This window comes from Anopheles ziemanni, chromosome 3 (genome assembly GCF_943734765.1).
Source record: "Anopheles ziemanni chromosome 3, idAnoZiCoDA_A2_x.2, whole genome shotgun sequence".
Taxonomy (NCBI): domain Eukaryota; kingdom Metazoa; phylum Arthropoda; class Insecta; order Diptera; family Culicidae; genus Anopheles; species Anopheles ziemanni.
Window position 1 is genome coordinate 64,595,675 of NC_080706.1, and position 19,047 is coordinate 64,614,721.

General features: G+C 41.0%; 2 protein-coding genes across 2 annotated transcripts in view; both read right to left on the reverse strand.

Annotated features, from left to right (window-relative positions):
- The window catches only part of LOC131287727 (glucose-6-phosphate 1-dehydrogenase), a 284,204-nt gene that overhangs the window by 74,274 nt on the left and 190,883 nt on the right, over window positions 1–19,047 (reverse strand). The gene's annotated exons all lie outside the window — the stretch shown is intronic.
- Window positions 17,456–18,212, reverse strand: LOC131285255 (adhesive plaque matrix protein-like). The gene is made up of 2 exons (XM_058314108.1): window positions 18,201–18,212; window positions 17,456–18,127 (listed from the first exon to the last, which is right to left on the reverse strand). Exons 1-2 carry the CDS (start codon window positions 18,210–18,212, stop codon window positions 17,456–17,458), a joined length of 684 nt encoding a protein of 227 aa, XP_058170091.1.

A 19,047-nucleotide genomic window follows, 5' to 3' on the forward strand; every position in this document is an offset into this window, starting at 1 on the left:
CCATAAAGCCCTTCCCGTGGATTGATTTTGCTCTAGGGGGGTTTTGTTTAGATAAATTTCAACACAACGCTAATTTTCGATGATATTTTGTGTAGGAAAATATATGGAGGAAATAAGATGGCCTCCGGCTGCAAGACGAACCACTGTAATTGGAACTGATCGGAAACGATTGCGCATCTTCAACTTGTGGAATGATAAAATCTCCCATCACGCAGATACCATCAGGCATTTGTACCAACTCTAACATGAAGTGGTGTGACCAAGTTAGTTTTTGTTTTCGTTGAGAATCTGCCGTCGTTTCTCAAATTTTCCTTTACCACTCCCCCGTTACCAGTTCCGCACGCTATGACGCAATGTCGGTGATGGTACATCGGACACAATTTGTTACTTGCTCCCTCAAGGACACGAAGGAACGCACCTTTCGCGGTTGACATATTGCCATGCAGTGCCAAAAAAGGCCCCGAGTCTGCGAGGTAGGTGGCTAAATATCGTGGGATATGCTGCAAACACGCCATGTACCGGCACCCGGTGGAAATAAATTACCCAAACCATTTGTGGGTGCGTGTTTCAATTTCAATTTCAACCTAGTTTGCCCCTTTTTATCGATATGGTTGAAGCGTTCTTGCAACGACAAATGTTTTGGCTTTCCGATCTGAAATCTAAATAGTATAATGAATTTACTTTGTTCTGGCTGTGATGTATATCTAGCAGGTATATTTAACAATATTTGTTTATTTATAGTTTTTCGTAAATCCTTGTCATCTTAAGTACTGACACAGTCAAACAATGAGATCCTACGTTGAAGAATAAATTCTTCTTAGAAGACTGTTTAACAGAGAAATAGCAACAAATTTCTAAGAGAAATGTTAGTCTGTTGCATTACTTAAAGATTAAATTACTATTGATATCGGAGTTCAGAAGACCATGTTTATGAAATTCCTAACTTGAACAATGTTCAGTTTGCCTTGTAGAATTAATCAATAACTTATCAAATGTATTAAAATAAACACTTCTAAGACCCAGTCAAGTTGTATAAATATATTGAAATAAATAGATTATTTTAATTACCATTTATACTCGTAGCATAAATAGCTAAACTATCTAATAATACAAATATTTTACCACAAGAAAACTTATCATGCCAAATATGCTGATTATTATTTTGATTTTGCTTCAAGTTTTACTTAATTGGATTTTGATTGGAATGTTAGTTAAATGAATGCATTGAATGATTAAAAGTTTATTTTTTAATATTTGCACACAACGTTCCTAAGAGAGAAAAAGTAAAAACAGGCTTGATCTTTTAAGGACAGGAATACAATTTACATGTAGTCTGTGAGCAAGTAATGCACGGTTTTATCGTTTCCATTATGATTGATGTATGCTTTTTATACACAGCTCGCTCCTTCCATTTTTTTTCTACGTCATCTCCCGCTAAATCGGTTACCCTCACGGCGTAATGCTCGCCCCTTTGTAGGCTTTACATTGTTTTAGCGCTAACAGTGAGCGCCGAAGGTGAAGCTTGTAAAATCAGAAAATAACCAGCCAACCGACGGTCGCCGAATAATCGGTTAGCGATGGCCATTTTCATGCGACATTTATGTTCCACCGGCACCGAAGCTTTTGGAAGCCTTGAAAAGCTATATGATTGTTTCGTGGGACCGTTTTCAGAGGATATTTTTTTCAATAATCTTTCGCCCGATTATTGATGGCATCGATTTTGGCGCTCTGGCATCGGTTAGGTCAGACGTAATGACAGTCGTTCAGTGTGGCGACCGTAAAGCTATCTCCACGTACGAGAGACGGTTCGAAAACAGATTTAAAAATTCGAACCATCCCCAGCCCAGGCAAAATCAATGCGAATGCAAACAGCGAAAAGCTAACGGGGAAACACGAAATGAGAAACCACGCACACGCAAAGGCTAGGTTTCGCTGGTTCGCATAGAAGACACAAACAAAAAATAATTATTGTCAAAACAGAAACCAAAAACCTGTTGAAGCGAAAGGCGGGTAACGTTAACCCCAAAATCTGCGGTGCACTCTGTTGACATTCACCCGAACCGCTAGAGTTCACGACCGGAAGTTTCAATCACAAATTGAACCAGTCAAAAGTGTATGCCACAGTAGGGGGACATTTTAAGAATCCGCAAAACCAAACTGATCAGCTGAGGATTGTATGACCGTTTTGCCTTGCCAACAAAAAGAGAATGTTCAGATTGTTGGATTTTTAAAAAATAATAAAAACTATAATAATGTGTCGTGTTCTCGATGATCGACCGATCGATATATTTCGTCCGTTCTCCTAGACGGTTCAGTTCAAAGAGACCGTTCTTCCTGATCTCTAGTGACAGGTGCTGACGGAGAGTAGATGACATACGTATACTCGGGTCACACCTGACACTACCCGTTATACCAGTTATAACTTCTCCGGGGGGTGAAAGTCGGTCGTCCTCGTCCGAAGAAGTTCGAAGTAATACATTTTTTCAGAATTCGTTATAATAGTTCTTGTTTCTTAATACTAGCCCTAAATGAAGCTGATCTAAACAAATTATAGGTCCATTCACAATTATCTTATTTACATAGGATGGTTCACTTTTAAATTTGTATGGATACCATAATTTGTAATAGTTAATGAATGATTAAATGAAAAATTAAACGAGATGTCTTATATAATGAAAAAGAAGGTGGTCAAAAATATCTAGCACGATGTCTTTTGATTTTGGCCTTGTGTCTTATCATACCTTTTCCGTTTTCGAACGGTTTTTCTTTTACGCGCTTTGGCACAATTTTCTTTGCTCGCGGTTGCAATTTTGTTCTTATTTCAGGTAATCCAAAAAGTTTCTGGCACTCGCTAAATATTGGTGAAGCCCGCTTTACAATATTTTCTCCCATCCGTCTATTTGATTTAATTGCCTTTGGCATGTTATTTTTTGCCTTAAAGAACAAAATCTCTGGTGTTCTATAGTCGGTGTTGCTTAATAATTCTGTAGCTGGATGATTTGTATTGTTATATTGCGCGACTGCTTGTTTTTGTAATAATCTAGTATCCGATCGTTCGTATTTGTGCATGTTCGTATTCAGAATATCCGTTATTGTACAGTGTGTGTTTCTAATCTGTTCGTTTGATTCTGCATAAAATGTACAAATCGCACAGCTATGGATACAACTAGGGTGTTCTGTTATTATAAGGTTGTTTTGTTCGTTTGGTTGTTTCACATCATCTCCTATTGTCGTTGTACTAACATAACGTTCTTTTGTGAAATTGTTATTGCTATGTGTTTCTGGTAGTGTACTAACATAACACTCTTTTGTGAAATTGTTATTACATAGTGTTTCTTGTTGGGTTTGCATTACAGTTTCTTTTGCAAATATAGCAGTTTGTTTTCCGTTATAATCGCCAGATCTTTCGGCAGAATAAATGGTTTCTAAACTTGAGGTTTCGGAGTTGGTAGTATCTAAGAGGTGTTTCTTAGGACTCGAAGAGTTTTTTGTTATTGTTTCATTTGCATGAATTTCTGGTGGTATTTGACTAAGAGCGTCAGCGACTATGTTTGTCTTTCCTTGCTTATACTTCACTTCGTAATCGTAATCTTCTGACTCTAATCGCCAGTTAAGTATTTTTGAATTTATTTTCTCTTTGACCTGCCAAAAATTTGTCAAAATTTCATCTTCTTCACCGCCGAAATTTTCAGTATTATGTGAAGGAATTCCATTATTGTTAATAATGTTTCTATTGGCTGTAAACCGACTATTCGTGGAGGAATCTACTTCCATTTTTTCTGTATGAGTTTTAAAATGGTTTTGTTGAACTGGGTTGACCTGTGAATATGTTTGACTTGGCCCTTGGGTATGCACAAAAGATGTTTTTGCGTTTGTATTAGTACCAAATGTCTTGTTAACTGCACCGGATTTTTGATATTTTGTTTGTGTCAATTGAGAGGATATTTTTTCATTTGCAGTGAACTTGCAAAGAAACGCATAAGCAGTTTCAATACTATCAGGCTTAGATGCTTGTACATAACCGAAATAAGGGTGCTTTAGCCCGGCAATGAATGCGGCAAGTACATCGTCTTCTATAAACTTGGAGATGGCTGTCCAACTTTCACTGTACACACTGTTCTGCTTAGCAATTGTTTTAATGTTAAGCATCAATTCTTTTGTTTTCTTATAATATGCATGAATACTCATGTCATCACTTTGTTTATTCGACCAAAGCTGGGCTTTATATGTGGCCAGCTCTTGACGATCACCAAAAGCTTCTGTTAGTACTATTTTTACTTCTTCAAAATTTATCGGGTTACCTGCTAAACACAGCACGTCCTTAGCATTTCCACAAATTTTATTTAAAATAGATTGTTTGTAAATAGCGTACACCTGGGAGCTTACTAAATCTTTGAAAATTTTCAGAGTGTTTTCTACTACTGTTAACCAAGACTGTAGCTGTTTTCGATTTCCATCATAAGGCGGTATTGATTTTATTGGATCGGGGATCCGAAAAACATCACTAGTAACAAGAGGCAATGAAACAGGCTCTGCAATCGTGTTTGATGAACACGTGTTTCCAAAGTTCGATGGCCTTTGTACCGTGGCTTCATACGCTTCCTGCTTTGCAGTTATTTGTTCTATTTTATCATTTAAAATGTTTAACTGTGAAATCACTTGCGTTAACACATTTTCTGTCGTTCCCATTTGGGATTGCGATTGTTCGAGCGACATCGCTCCTAGCTCAATGTTTAAGTTAGGAATCGGAATGTGAGCTAAACTTCCAGAATCTATTGAATCAGCACTTTCACTATATTCACTATCACTCACGTGGTCGCGTCTGCTAAATAATAGCTTATCCAGGTCACTCATACAATTGCAATAAACAGAAGAGGTAGAAAAAAAACTACAATAGATCACAAAAGCCGTCTATCTGGTAGTGCGGTTTTGTATTTAGATAACGCGTCTATCTTGTAGTGCGCACTATCTTTCGAACGCCAAGTTCGATGCTCTTTGAAAAAAAACTGGGTCAAAGGAGACAAAAGATGGGACGAATAAAATTGATGTGAGCACGTTACAGGACGGCGGCACCACAAATCACCCGATCTTTGACGATCGATCGGAGATGAAACCACGCTTAATAAAAAAACGAGTTTCGGGTACTCTTACACAAAGGATCACAAAAAAAGTGAATCACTAATTTGCACTGTTTTAACCTGTTCACTATACTCACATCCTACCGGCTGCGCCAATAATGTGTCGTGTTCTCGATGATCGACCGATCGATATATTTCGTCCGTTCTCCTAGACGGTTCAGTTCAAAGAGACCGTTCTTCCTGATCTCTAGTGACAGGTGCTGACGGAGAGTAGATGACATACGTATACTCGGGTCACACCTGACACTACCCGTTATACCAGTTATAACTCTATATTTAAATTTTATTTTATCTTTTAATACAAGGCCTCAAACAAAAGAAGTAATAAATACGACCAAACATTTTTAAACCTTCAAAGTCCATCTATTAAAGAACCCAATAAACGATGCAACAGCTGGCTGGAACCAAGCCTCCAAATTGCACCGGTATCTTGCATAATCAACTGATCAAGCGAACATCTCCAAGCCCGATCGATCAATGCCACCAGCGGACATTCACCCGTTTGCGTACGCTTCCTGCTCTTCTTGCATCTTCCATAAGCGCCATGTCGACACGGTGAATCAACGGAAGATGCGCCTGTTTGCCACACAGCATCGTGCGTGTTTATGTGTGCGACCCCCTGAAAAGAGTTGCTGCTACCATCAGCTGATCCGCCAGCCTTCTGCAACGCATCGGTTACATCTTCATTTTCTGCAGACGAGTAGACGACCGCAGCAACCGGTTTTCGGAGGCACCCGGTCGGGGAGAGGAAGCTACGCTCATCGCTGAGGATCCTACTTTCGAGTTCAATGTCATGAGCAAGCATCTGCCCTGAGCATCCGCAAGGTGCCGGTCTGAAGACGTTGAACTTGAGGGTGAGGTGAAATTGAACTTGCCCGGTGACATTAAGTATTTTTGCGTGCCCAAAAACGTGACCTCCAGAAAACAAATCCGGATATGAGTGCCTTCTGGTGTACTAGGAAATATGAACGTTTGTAGCTAGTAGACGTTTCAGATGCTAGACGGAACTTGGGTGCTGGTACGGTTTTATAGACAGCAATAAAAGCTCCACTCAGCGCATTTTGGGAGCTATTATTGTCTTCTATTACATGATCATATAACAGTCAAGGGTGCGAGTTGTGATTGTGTTCGTGAACTGCTCACTTCAGACAAAGTGAGTATCACCTCTCATCGGTTTAGCCCTAAGCCCTAAGCCTAAGAGGATCGAACTACTTTACGCCACCAGTAATATATCATTCCATTTGTCAACAGCCACGGTCTACCACAGCACCGTAGATCATTATCGGCACTCACCTAATAACTTAATCCACCTGTTCAACATCTGGCACGTAATCCTTTACTGTCCATTAGCGGAGGGCTTTCTTCGGCTATTTGGAGAAACGATCGTTGGCCGCAAGCATCAATCACTACCCCGGAGGCCACCCGAACCGCTAAGGGCCGCATAGCCAACCAGAGCTCGATCGAGAGCTCCTCCGTAGCAAGTTGATTCATGTGCTCCGTTGAATTTGACATTTGTCTGCCCTGTTGACCGCGGTAGGCTGGCGCTCGGATGTCTGGGAATTGCGCAGGTTTCATTGGAGCCATCATTCGAACGACATGGGTTGCGCAACCAGGCAGATCGACGTACTGTTATACATTGCACTGCGAAACGGGCGCGTTCGGTGCCGGGTAACGAAATCTCGCATACATTATCCGTAATTATTATTCATACAAATTTAACACCTATTCATGGTGTACCGGTCCCGCCAAACGGGGTATTGGGAGAATACAGCAGACAACTACTAAACAGCACGTCCCGCTTTGCGACACCAACAAATGTCACATTGTCCTTTCTCTCCCTCTCGAAGGGACCCTACCCAGCCTCGGTGGGAGGTATAAGCTGAAGAAATTATTCTGTCACTCGGTGGAAACCAGCCCATCTCATCTGGAGACTACACAGCTTCCAGTACTAGTGTCGCTGCATGTTAGTGGTACGAGTAGCTCAGCGAAAACCACAACGTGGGTTACATACGTTTTCAGTGCCTCGGGGCTGATGTATAAGAGGATTGTCAGGTTTGCTAATGGTCCAAACATCTAACAAATTAGACTTTTATGATTAAAACTTGAATATAGCATCTTTTGAAAAATGATTTTCGAACTTCTATTTCGAGAAAAAGTATTCAGTATAAGGTAAATTTTGTTTAACTCTTTAACATTGATTTGACCTCACCTTTAACTTACTTACTTACTTATGTGGCGCTACAACCGCTGAGCGGTCTTGGCCTGACGAAGCTCCATCCGAAACCGCTCACGGTCGCTCGCCACGCTGGTCCAATTCCGTATCCCGGCTTTATTGGCGGCTTCGTCTACGCCATCCTTCCATCTCAATTTAGGCCTACCACGCCTCCTCTGTCCTTGGGGACAGCCTAAAAGGACTTTACGGGCTGGGTCGTCCGGTGCCATTCTCATGACATGACCAGCCCACCGGAGCCTGGCGAGTCTAATTCGCTGTACGACAGTAAGGTCACCGTACAGCTCGTAGAGCTCGTCGTTATAGCGGCTCCTCCATTGTCCCTCCTCACATACGGGGCCAAAAATCCTCCTGAGCATCTTCCTCTCGAACACGGCTAAGAGGGTTTCGTCAGATTTGGACAGAGTCCATGTCTCGGAGGCGTATGTGAGCACTGGTACTATGAATGTTCGGTATAGTCCCAGCTTCGACTGTCTTGACAGGTATCGTGAGTGGAAGAGATTTCTCAGACTGTAATATGACCGGTTGGCTGCCAGCACCCTAGCGCGAATTTCATCTTCAATGTTGTTGTCGGTGCTGACCTTTGACCCAAGATAGGTGAAATTTTGGACGACTTCAAAAGTGCGTTCACCTACTTGTACGTCACCCCCGCGTAGGCTTTCGGCAATTGTTGGCAGGGCCGCTGATGGTGCCACCATCATCTTGGTTTTCCCCTCGTTTATCTGCAGCCCGAGGTTATTCGCCGCTTGCTCGATCCTTTGGTATGCTTCTGCTACATAGGAGAGCCTTCTACCAATAATATCAATATCATCAGCGTATGCCAGGATCTGGATTGACTTATAGAAGATGGTCCCCGAAGTTTCCACCTCCGAGTCTCGGATGGCCCTCTCTAGCGCTAGGTTGAAGAGTATGCAGGCAAGCCCATCCCCTTGGCGCAGTCCCTTGGTGGTAGCAAAGGGACTTGAGAGTTTTCCATCCACCTTCACCTGACAAGTGACGTTGGTCATGGTCATTCTTACAAGTCTGATTAATTTAGCCGGGATTCCAAATGAGCTCATGGCTTGATACAGTTTTACCCTGGCTATGCTATCATATGCGGCTTTAAAGTCAATGAAGAGATGGAAAGTGTTTTGTTGGTACTCTGCCATCTTCTCCAAGACTTGCCGCATGGTGAAGATCTGATCAGTGGTTGATCTCCCTCTTCGGAATCCCCTCTGATAGTTTCCTACTATCTCTTCAGCGTATGGGTCAAGTCGTTCCTGAAGAACGAGGGAGAATATTTTGTAGGCGGTATTCAACACCGTAATACCCCTGTAGTTACTGCAGTCTAACTTATCTCCCTTTTTGTATATGGGGTAGATGATACCAAGATTCCAATCACAAGGCATCGATTCGCTATCCCATATCTCAGATATCAGTCGATGAATTTCGTTCTCTAGATTTGCGCCTCCGTTTTTGATCAGTTCGGCTGTTATTCCGTCCGTGCCAGGCGACTTGTTGTTCTTGAGGCGACGGATAGCCTTTCGTGTTTCTTCAATGCTAGGTGGCTGAAGCATGATTTCATCTGCTGGTGGAGCCTCCAGCTGCTCGTTAAACTGATCATTTAGTAATTCATCGAAGTACTGAGCCCACCGCGAGAGGACCTCTGGCTGGTTGCTGACCAGATCTCCCACCTTTAACTAGCTGCTTTCAAAAACAAACAAAATTTGTAAACATGATCCGCTTGACTTTCATATTGTTTAAAGATTCTAACATAAGGATATTGTACATTTGGGATGTGGGAAGGATATCTTGACATGCAAAAACCTGTATTACAAGTTTTGGGATTTTTTTCATTACAATAATATTATTGGGCAAGTTCATAAAATTCATATTAAAGATCACTACCATTATGTTTAATGTTGATTAAAGAAATCTTTTTGTTTATTTTGTGCGATATCATGTTCAAGCTTATGAACATGCATTTATATGAATGTAGTTATTAGCCCATGGTTGAATATACTTTGCTCGGCGGGAACGGAAATGTAAAATATAAAAGAAATGTTCACAGCGCGAATATCTTTCTATGAAAAAATGAATAGATGGGTTATGGAGAGATTTTAAATCGTTTTTAAATTTTCCATTTTTTTTAAAAAGGTCGGTGCTATAGAAGCAATGTTCTAAACTGCAGTATTAATGCAGTATTGATGTACTGCAGCAAAACTGCAGTATTGCTCCAACAGTTTTGTATGAATCTATAGGGCTAGTGCAAATTGAAAATGGTACCAGATAATTAACCGACATTTTAATTATTTTCTTATGAGTGGATATTCATTTACGTCACATGCATGTGTTCTTGAACAAATCATTTATCTAAACGATCGTTGAACAAACATCATACGGTGGAATAAAATCGCTCCAAGGATCGAAATAGAACTAGTCTCCTTTATTGATTTCCGGTACAGTTTACAGCGTCGAGCGGACCGACGTGGGACGGCTTTCAAGATCGCCATGGTTTTTTATTGACCGTTTTCCAAGGAGTTAGAGCCCGCCTCGATAGGCAATATTTTTACCTAATTTATATCTCCTTCCTCCTGTCCACCGTCTAGAACCGGAACCTTTCACTGCGCGACGCACACGGCCCAAGGGTATCTCCGGTTCCAGCGGCACGCAAATAAAACATCAAAACTTAGGTAGGTTAAAACGGCTGCGTTGTGATGATTATTGCGTTTCTCGCAAGACCACATCCACGTCGTTAGAGCGATTAGTTTGCAGCTAATGGTGGCCGCCCAGGCCACCGACCTTCGTGTCCAAACGGCTGCTGCTGCTGCTGCTGCTGCTGTGGTTCACTGCCTCCGGCTCGTCCCAGACTCCGATGTACGTCCAGTTCGTTCGCAATTAATCATACGAAAAAAATGAACCACCAGCAATGCGAACTTATGCGCACCTCATACGGCCGAGGTCGTAGGCTAGCCCTGCCTCTGGAGAGTCTCTTTCCTGCCGAGATGAGTCACTTGAAGACCCTCGATGGTAGGGACCCGATCCTTCGCAACAATGTGCCCGCTACAATGCTCCGTAACCGGTGTGAGCAGAGAGGGTTCGGTGGGGACCTTGGCCATAGCGTCCCACAATTCACACCTCTTGACATTGAGCCGAGTCGGCACGATTGGAAATCGAACACCGGATGGAGCCACCAACGGGAGTCGGGAAATGCGAAAGAGAAGACGTAAGATCGAGAAAGCGAGTTGACGGCAGTGAGCATGCATGTTTGGTTGGATGCCGTACCGTATGGAGCTCATTTTTAACCTGGGAAGTACAAACTTATATTTTTAATTGTGACCAAGCTCGTCGTACGAAGCACTCGTGACCGTGTAGCCATCAGTTATAATTGGCATATGGGCTGAATCGATGCTTACTAGACAGATTTTATCGCTTCAAAATTAATAAATGCTCTCAAGTACAATTTTACCTTTTAATGCATCGTCAAGGTTCAACAAGGGCTTTGTTTTCATCAGATAATTCTTTTACCATTGTACTCTTTACTGCCACTTTATTCAAAACGAAACTATCCCATAAGGTCCTGTACAGGAAACTAATGTTATCATGAACAATGGTTTGATAGTGATGGGCAAAGATATTTTTTTGCCATTAGAGACAGACCAACGTTAAAAATGAATACTATATTACAGTCTTCACAAATTTTTTTTAAACAGTAAAAAAATGTTTATAACGAACCTTTAGGTGATTTTGATATGTTATTTTGATGCTAAATACGTAATAAAGCTGTTGATTAACGAAGTAGTTTCCTTGTAAAAGCAGAAGAAGTTTTGTTGTTATTATCTTTTTCTTTCTAGGACGAGAAGTAAGTTTTCTTTTTATGGTTGAATTGCTAATTTTGCTGAATTATTTTTTTTTATAATGGGATGGAGCTATTATTTTATAAAAGTAATCGTTGTTGATGTGTCAACACGTTAAGCGCTACGTCGGTCCCGTGGGGCTGACAGTGTTCTTTCCCGTAAGCCGACGTCGGTCTGCTCGGACCGACAGAGCCCGTTAGGTAGGTCGGCGTTTCTGCGAATCGCTGGCAGAACGGAAAGCAGTGCAATTTGCGCACAGCGCTTAACATGTTAATTAGCTGCTTTACATAAAATCTCCGTTAACGCTGTCAAAATGCTGAATAATTCCATCTGACTTCTGCTCAGTTCTAAAATCACAACCTATTATTTTGTAAAAATTTGTAAAAACAACCAGAGAAAAGTTATGTTTGGCTTTTCTGTTTAATCTTTACTTTCTAATACTTTTCTCATTGAGAATATGATGTTTTGAGATCGAGTTTTAAACAGGGTTGTGAAATATTTTTGTTACGTGTCTGCTTCGTGGAAAAAAAGGTCGGTTTTCGCGGAATCAAATATTATTGTTAAGGTTGTTAACATAAACATCAAACTAATGTAAGTAAAATGTATGCATTGAGAGCAAAAACTTAGCCAGATATAATATTCCTCTGTAATGATGTACAACTTATTTCAACACATATGATTTAACTTATTCTACACAATGGTTACAACATTATTAGTACATGTTCTCAAAACGACACATTTAATGAACTTTTTGTCGGTTATTGACACTTGATTATTATTTTCCAATTTCTTAAGAGTTTATGGCAGAACTACTCTTTTTTTAACAAGTTCCTAGAGACAGCGCTAAAGTGTGCTTCATATACGTAGCAGTAGCACCATCTGCAGAGTGGTGCACCTTGCGATGCTACGATTGTGCCATTTGGCAAAAGGCCACTTTCCTATCGAGGTGTTCCAGTAAGCAGCCGTACAAATCGACAGCCACGAGGACGCTCTTCACTCTACCGGGGAGCTTACGAGTGCATGCGCCGTTGCGGACATCTCCAAATAAATTTCACACCTGACCGAACGTCGAAAATGCGTCGATTCGGTTCGGCATCGGACGAGACCAATTGTATAAACAGCCATGAAGGAAAGCGTGTGGCTGAGGTTTTTCTATAAATGACGAAGTGTTTCAGCTATGATGAAAAAGCAAAACTTAACCTCTGCGACAGTGCGAATGTGCGAAAAATTTAATAAAACATCAAATCAATTTCGTTTTCATCCGTACATGAAGAGTTCCTCATGGCATGCGGAATTTGCGATGGTCACCGACTTGCATCATTACCTTTCCATAGCGATCTATGGTTTCTGCAGTCAGCGCATAAATGTTGAAACAATACATTTCGGGCCCAATCGACCGACAACCCAATCAATGCTCTCATCGATAACAGCTGGACATTACACGAAAGCGAACGTGTCGAATCAATTTGTTTTTTTTTTCTGGTATCCAAAAGATGTAACACATTGTTCGACTCTTCAGCACCGATGTCGGTGGAAAGAAAATCATGTTTCATTTATGAATCTTAAGCCAACAAACTATTGGTGGAAATTTGAAACCAGTCTGGATAGTTGCCACAAAGTGCTACAATAACCGAGATAACCGTATGCCCTTAAACCTTTGACGCCGAGCGACGGGTGGCCCAAATGGATTGCCTGTAAAAGTGTGCCACTGGCCGAGTTCCCAGCAACAAGGGAGCTCCCTTTACCATTTATCAGGTGTAATCGGGCCCACTTCCAGGCGAGGGCGACCCTTTTCACATTACGTCATGTTGTTCACGGGCGAGATCAGCGTCGCGTGACGCCCGCTTTTCGTCCAGGTTTTCGTTTTCGGAACCGGCCCGGTTAGACTTTCTCCGTCGTCGTCGTCGGACTCGCGAGGCTGCAGCCGGCGGAACTCAACCTTGAAAACGCAACCGTTCCCGCTAGTCGTGGCATTTTAATGGACAGTTACATGATGCCTAGTTTTGTGTATTTGGGGCCAATTTCGATGGTTTAAAATTAAACTGCCATCGGCGCTCGGTTCGATGAGTTCGCTCCGCTGCACCGCGCGATAATTGTTGCCATGAGCGGCATGACATTAAGCTGCCTCAGTCGCAGAGGTGAATTTGTACAACGAAAGTAAAAGTGCCCGCTCAGCAGCATCAGTTTCCCAGCGCAGTGTGATGTTGGATGCAAAACCGGTTTATGGTGGCACCGAACACGAGAGCCCGAGTCAAACTGGACCGCACAGGACACGTTTCGCGAAAACGATGGGAAATTAACTACACGACCAGCACAGCTCCGCTTGACCGCAAGAAGTTGACAGGCGACTTGCACACGACGAGCCTTCCGTTTTCTCCAGAAGGTGGCAGAAGTAAAGCTGGATCACCCGTTCACCTTGGTCGCACGCTCCTCTAACCGTCCGGATCGAACGGGAAGGCACGGTACGAGTTTCACGAAAGTGCCGCCCAGGAGGCCATCCCCGGGAGGGTTATCGTAGAGCGGGCCTTATCTGTGAAGAGCACGGTCAAACCGGATTTAGGAAGCGTTCGATGTTTCGGTTTGTCCTTGAAGATCGGCCGACATCTGCCTGCGCCGCCATGGTCGACAATGGGTGAAATAAATAAATAAATCATGCGCTCGTGTGAGCAAAGTGGAGCAGATTTTCGTAGAGGGGATCGAACAAAACAGGAAACGATCGATTTTTGCTAATCAATATTTTAGAGCCCGTGACCGATTTAGTAACCCTGACCGTCAAATTTTAGAAGATAATAAAAAACCAGTAATACAGTCCTATTTTCTATTTATAAATTACGATAGACGATGTAAAAGCTCCATGCCGTACTTCCGGCTGCGTGCAACTAAATCCGTAAGTGAATATTGATCCTTATGACAGTATAGTAAAAAAACCTTAGTTTTCGTCACATTCGTCACGAATTGCTTCGTGAAACTAAAATTATATTTCATCTCCCGCTACAACTTTAGTAATACATAGATCACATTCGATTTAATTGGTGGTATTTTGAGTAGTTGTATGTAATCAGAAAATACATTTGGTTTTAGTGTTTGATTTGTCTGCTCTTAAACACTACTGCCTCGAGATGTTCTCAGATCAATTAAAGCTCAATCTGTCAGTTTATAATTAAGTGACTAGTTTGCTCATATTTAAAGTATTAAATTTATATACTAATTCCATGCAAATAATATTTTCTCATGGGAACAGTCTAAATATTACGAATGTGCAGTTCTCTTTCGATGACGTATCGGTTGTGTAATATTCATAATTCTCTTCTGTAAATAAAACATTTAAGATTTCGCATAGGAATAACTATGATTTTTTTGTTTGTTTTTCCGCTTATTATAGAAAACAAAAGAAAAAGTTGAAAGAAAGAAAAGAGTTGTTAGAAGAAAAGTCTAACTGTATTCATTTGGAGCATAAATCGTGTAGTTTTAAAGGAGAGATGAAATAATAAAATAATTAAATAACAATATCTGACTCATTCAGGATTTTTAAGCCTAAAAATACCAGATACCAACAACAGTTTTTACAATGTTTGGCAACAGTAAGTATCACTTCACCCGTGCACTACGCTCATTTCACATAACATAGCATTTTTCGTCATATACCAATTTATTCTGTATATTTCTTGACACCCCATTTGAATTTCGTAACCGTCAGCAGGCTGCCTAGACAAATGACCTTCGGTGCAGTAACAAACCGCTATGGGAGTGCTAGGCATGCGGGACCCACTGTGCTGAACGAACATGTGACAATCAAATATAACGCCCGTTCAACATCGTTGAGCTATCATCCATCCAATCGGTTGGGCTAAAGATCTAGCACCAAAGGGGCGTGAAATAAATTCGCAGCTTCTAGCAAATTGATCCAAGACATCCATGACAACCGCGACAGCGGGGCGAGTTGATGAATGGAAATGAAGTGTAAACAGCCGTTTTCGTTCGGACTTTCCGTCGAAACCGTCGAAGTGATAGTTTTTGCAAATTGTATTTCGCAACATAATGTTGCCACCGTTGAGCAATGTTACTGGCGGTGGGTCCATATTACTTATTATTAAATTCTCTAAATTAATTATTAAAAAGAAAAGTTTATTTTTCATCATGTGTTTGTTTACTTATCGTTTTACAATTTTGTTATTTCATTTTATTTTTCCAAATTAACCCATGCTAGAAACAAATTATTAGACAAAAGGTTTTAATAGACTTCAATCAAAATTATCGAATTGGATAAAACACATGAATTTTGAATACAATTGAAATCAATGCTTTTACCACGTCGTCGGAACATTTGGGTGGGTATTAATAAATCGAGGATTGTAGCTAAGTCCTTTACTCAAGTGTACTGGACGTGGTTTGCTCGCTGGAACATTGTGTCTACTGTAAGCAGGATTTACTCCTTTTGCAGGCCCTCTTTCATTTTGAATTGAGCTAATATATCTCGGGGTGAATGACACCATTCTTGGAACATAGATCGGTGCGTCGTACGCCGTATGATACGCTGGTTGGTAGTTGTTCTGCTGTGGCCAAACAACGGTGTTATATTTTAGTGTAGGTGCCCTAGTCGTATGCATTTGTTCATTCTCTGCGTACGGAACGCGGTTAACGATAGGCACAAAGTGGCCTTCCGCCTTCGATGGACGGAAAACGGGGGCAACATTATTCTTTTCAATTCCCTCGCGGAATGATGAAAAGCTCTGATGATGTGGAGGTTGAACAGGATGGCCTTTTGTGGGCGGAGGAATCGTAGAAGGAACAGGAGTAGGAGTGACAGTAAGGATAGGCACCATGGAGTTTGGTTTCCGATTCGGGATGATATGTTGAATAAAGCTCACATAACTGACTGCTGGTTGTATCGAACTCTTCACATCGAATTCTTTTCCTGGTCCGGAACTGATTAGAAGATTTTGATAAGCCTTATTTTCGTGTCCCATTCCTAACGTCATGCACATGAGAACGATGATCAGCTGTAAACAATAAAAACAACAAATTTAAATTAAATTCTGTATCATAACTATAGTGAATAGATTATTAAAGCATAAGGCTCTTCTTCCTTACCATAAACATTGTTGCAACTGTGACCGTTTAACACTTGATCTGAAGACGGACAACTACCACACTGATGTGTTTGATGACAGTACCGTCTTATTTATACCACGAACGGATCATCCCACAAAAAGAAAGTAGTTGGTTTACTATCTTGCCATTCGTATAATAAGATGCATCTTATCTAACACTTCACAGCCACTTGGTCTCATTTAAAATATTTCGTTTAGTTTGAAGCTATTACCTAACAAAATGTAAATAGCTGAACGTCGTTTGAAACTACCTAATTGGGCAATTAATATTATGGAAATCTTAAGACAAGCACAGTTTATACTTTTATATACCACAAAACCTACATTCAATTCATCTCGCATAAGAAATTTAAAGAACTACAATACGTCCTAATCTTTATATCTATAAAAATGAATGTTTGTTTATTCGTGATGCTAAAACTCAATATTGACTGGACCCATCTTAATGACGTCTTCGTATGATTCGTTTGTTTTTACCCAAGGAAGGTTTAGGAAAAAAGAGAATTTGAAAATTCTCTAGGAAAAGCCGGAAAATAGGAAAATTCAGTAAACATGGCTTTTTTTCATATAAAAAATATAAAATTGGGACGTTGGGGGGCGCCCAAAACGAGGTTGGTCTCAGTTCCACCCCCCCATGGTTGGCCATCTCACTTTTTCGCAGATAAAAACAAAATCGTTACACTGGAAAAATTCTCAAAGACGAGCGGATGCACTGACAGCAACAAAACTTTGCGTACTGATCATGGAAAGGCTAAACTATAAAAAAATGGACCCGATCCCCTTTTCTACCTCCACTCCCCACAACCCAATTCCCGTTACTTTTGGGCCCCCCTCGTATTTATATCGCTTAACGATTTGCGAAAATACAGTATATTTAAATAAGGTGTTTAAACATATGTTAATATATGTGCATTTGTTTTTATTCGTTTTGCAATAACCAGAAAATCTTAATTAGTTTGTTTTAAGTAAAGATTGTCAAGAAATAACATAGGATAATACTTTTAGAAACAATTGGAAGTATTGTAAACAAATAATATAAATGACGTCGATTTAGTATAGTAAGTATAATTTTATTAAAATTCGATAAATCACATGGTTTCTATCAGAAAATCTGCACTTTTTACATCATCGAACTAGTCTCTACCATCCGTGCGAAGCGATGCCCCCATAAGCGACGTTCGGTGCGTAGGAGAGAACCTTTCCTCCATAGATCTGAGCTGGCTGAGCCAGGATACTCTTTCCGTACACTGGCTCTGCGATCAATGATTTCGACTGATAGATTGGTTCAGCGTACACGTTCTTGGTGTAGATCGGCTCAGATACAATGGTCTTGGCGTAGGCTGGCTCAGCAATGATGGTCTTGCCATAAGACGGCTCAGCGATGATGGTTTTACCATAAGTCGGCTCAGCGATGATGGTTTTACCATAAGACGGCTCAGCAATGATGGTCTTGCTATAAGACGGCTCAGCAATGATGGTCTTGCCATAAGACGGCTCACCAAGGAAGGTCTTGCCAATTGGAGCATAAGACAGCTGCTTCGGGGCGTATTCGAAGTTCTTCACATATTCTGGGGCCTGATAGAGGGACTGGGGAGCATTGTAGGATACTGGAAGAGCTTCAGTAAGCGCCAGAGGCTTGCTGACCACAACCGAGGGAGCGTGATACAGCTGAGGCTCCTGAATGATCGTCTTGCTCACAACTGGAGCCACATTCTTATGGATGGTGGAGTAACTCAAGGATGAGCCGTAAGAATGACCGGTCGGGATGTATCCAGCGCTGGCACAGGCAATAGATGCCACGAGTAGGACAAACTAGAAGGGATTAAGAGAATCAGGTTGATTAGATGGGGAGTTTTTCACACTTCGACAAATTGATTAAACTCACCTTGAACGCCATTATTGATGGGTATTAGATTCGCAGTGAGGTGCTTTGATGAGGACTGTTCAGTGAATGATGTCAATACGATCAGCTGTTTCGGTTTATATAGGCGGCAAACATTGACGAAAATTTAGCGAATAGAGGATGTGAGAGAGGAATTGATCAATAAAAGTCTGTTTCACTTCTTTTTGCGTGGTTCCTACTTCGGTAACCTGGCTTTAGTGTTGTTCACAAGTAATTTTGTTGGAAGTTGTGCTAGATAATTAACTTAAATTAGAACCAGCTTAAGTATTTACAACGAGTTTGGGGTCAGTAATCTTAGGAAAGATTTTCATTTCTCCAGATTTTGATGATTTATTTTAGTAAGTAGACATCGTTAGCTTTTATTTTCAATGCTTAATGGTTCATGGGAATACAACACCAAATATTATTAGAGACTGACCTGCATATAGAAGCAATACTGGTTGGAACGACACACTTTTAGCAAGTCGAAATCTAATAGTCTCAAGCTCCGAATTTATGACTTATGTCAATCATAAGAAACATACAACGACACCATCTTAATAGTACATCAAACAAATGTACAAATAATATTGAAATAGATCAACGAATAACGAAAAGCTACTGTCACGAATTTGAAGGTACAGTCTGTTCTCGAGTTACGCGGTTCTCGACTTACGCGGATTCGGAGATACGCGGTTTTCAAAATTTGACAGTAGATTGGGTTTATTACATCGATTTAAATTCCTGAGATGTACAACCACACGAAAAAATGTGTAAATTACACATTTGCATAACTTACGCTTTTAATTTCGTTTGTTGCAATTTATGTAGTTTGAATACGCTTGCATTG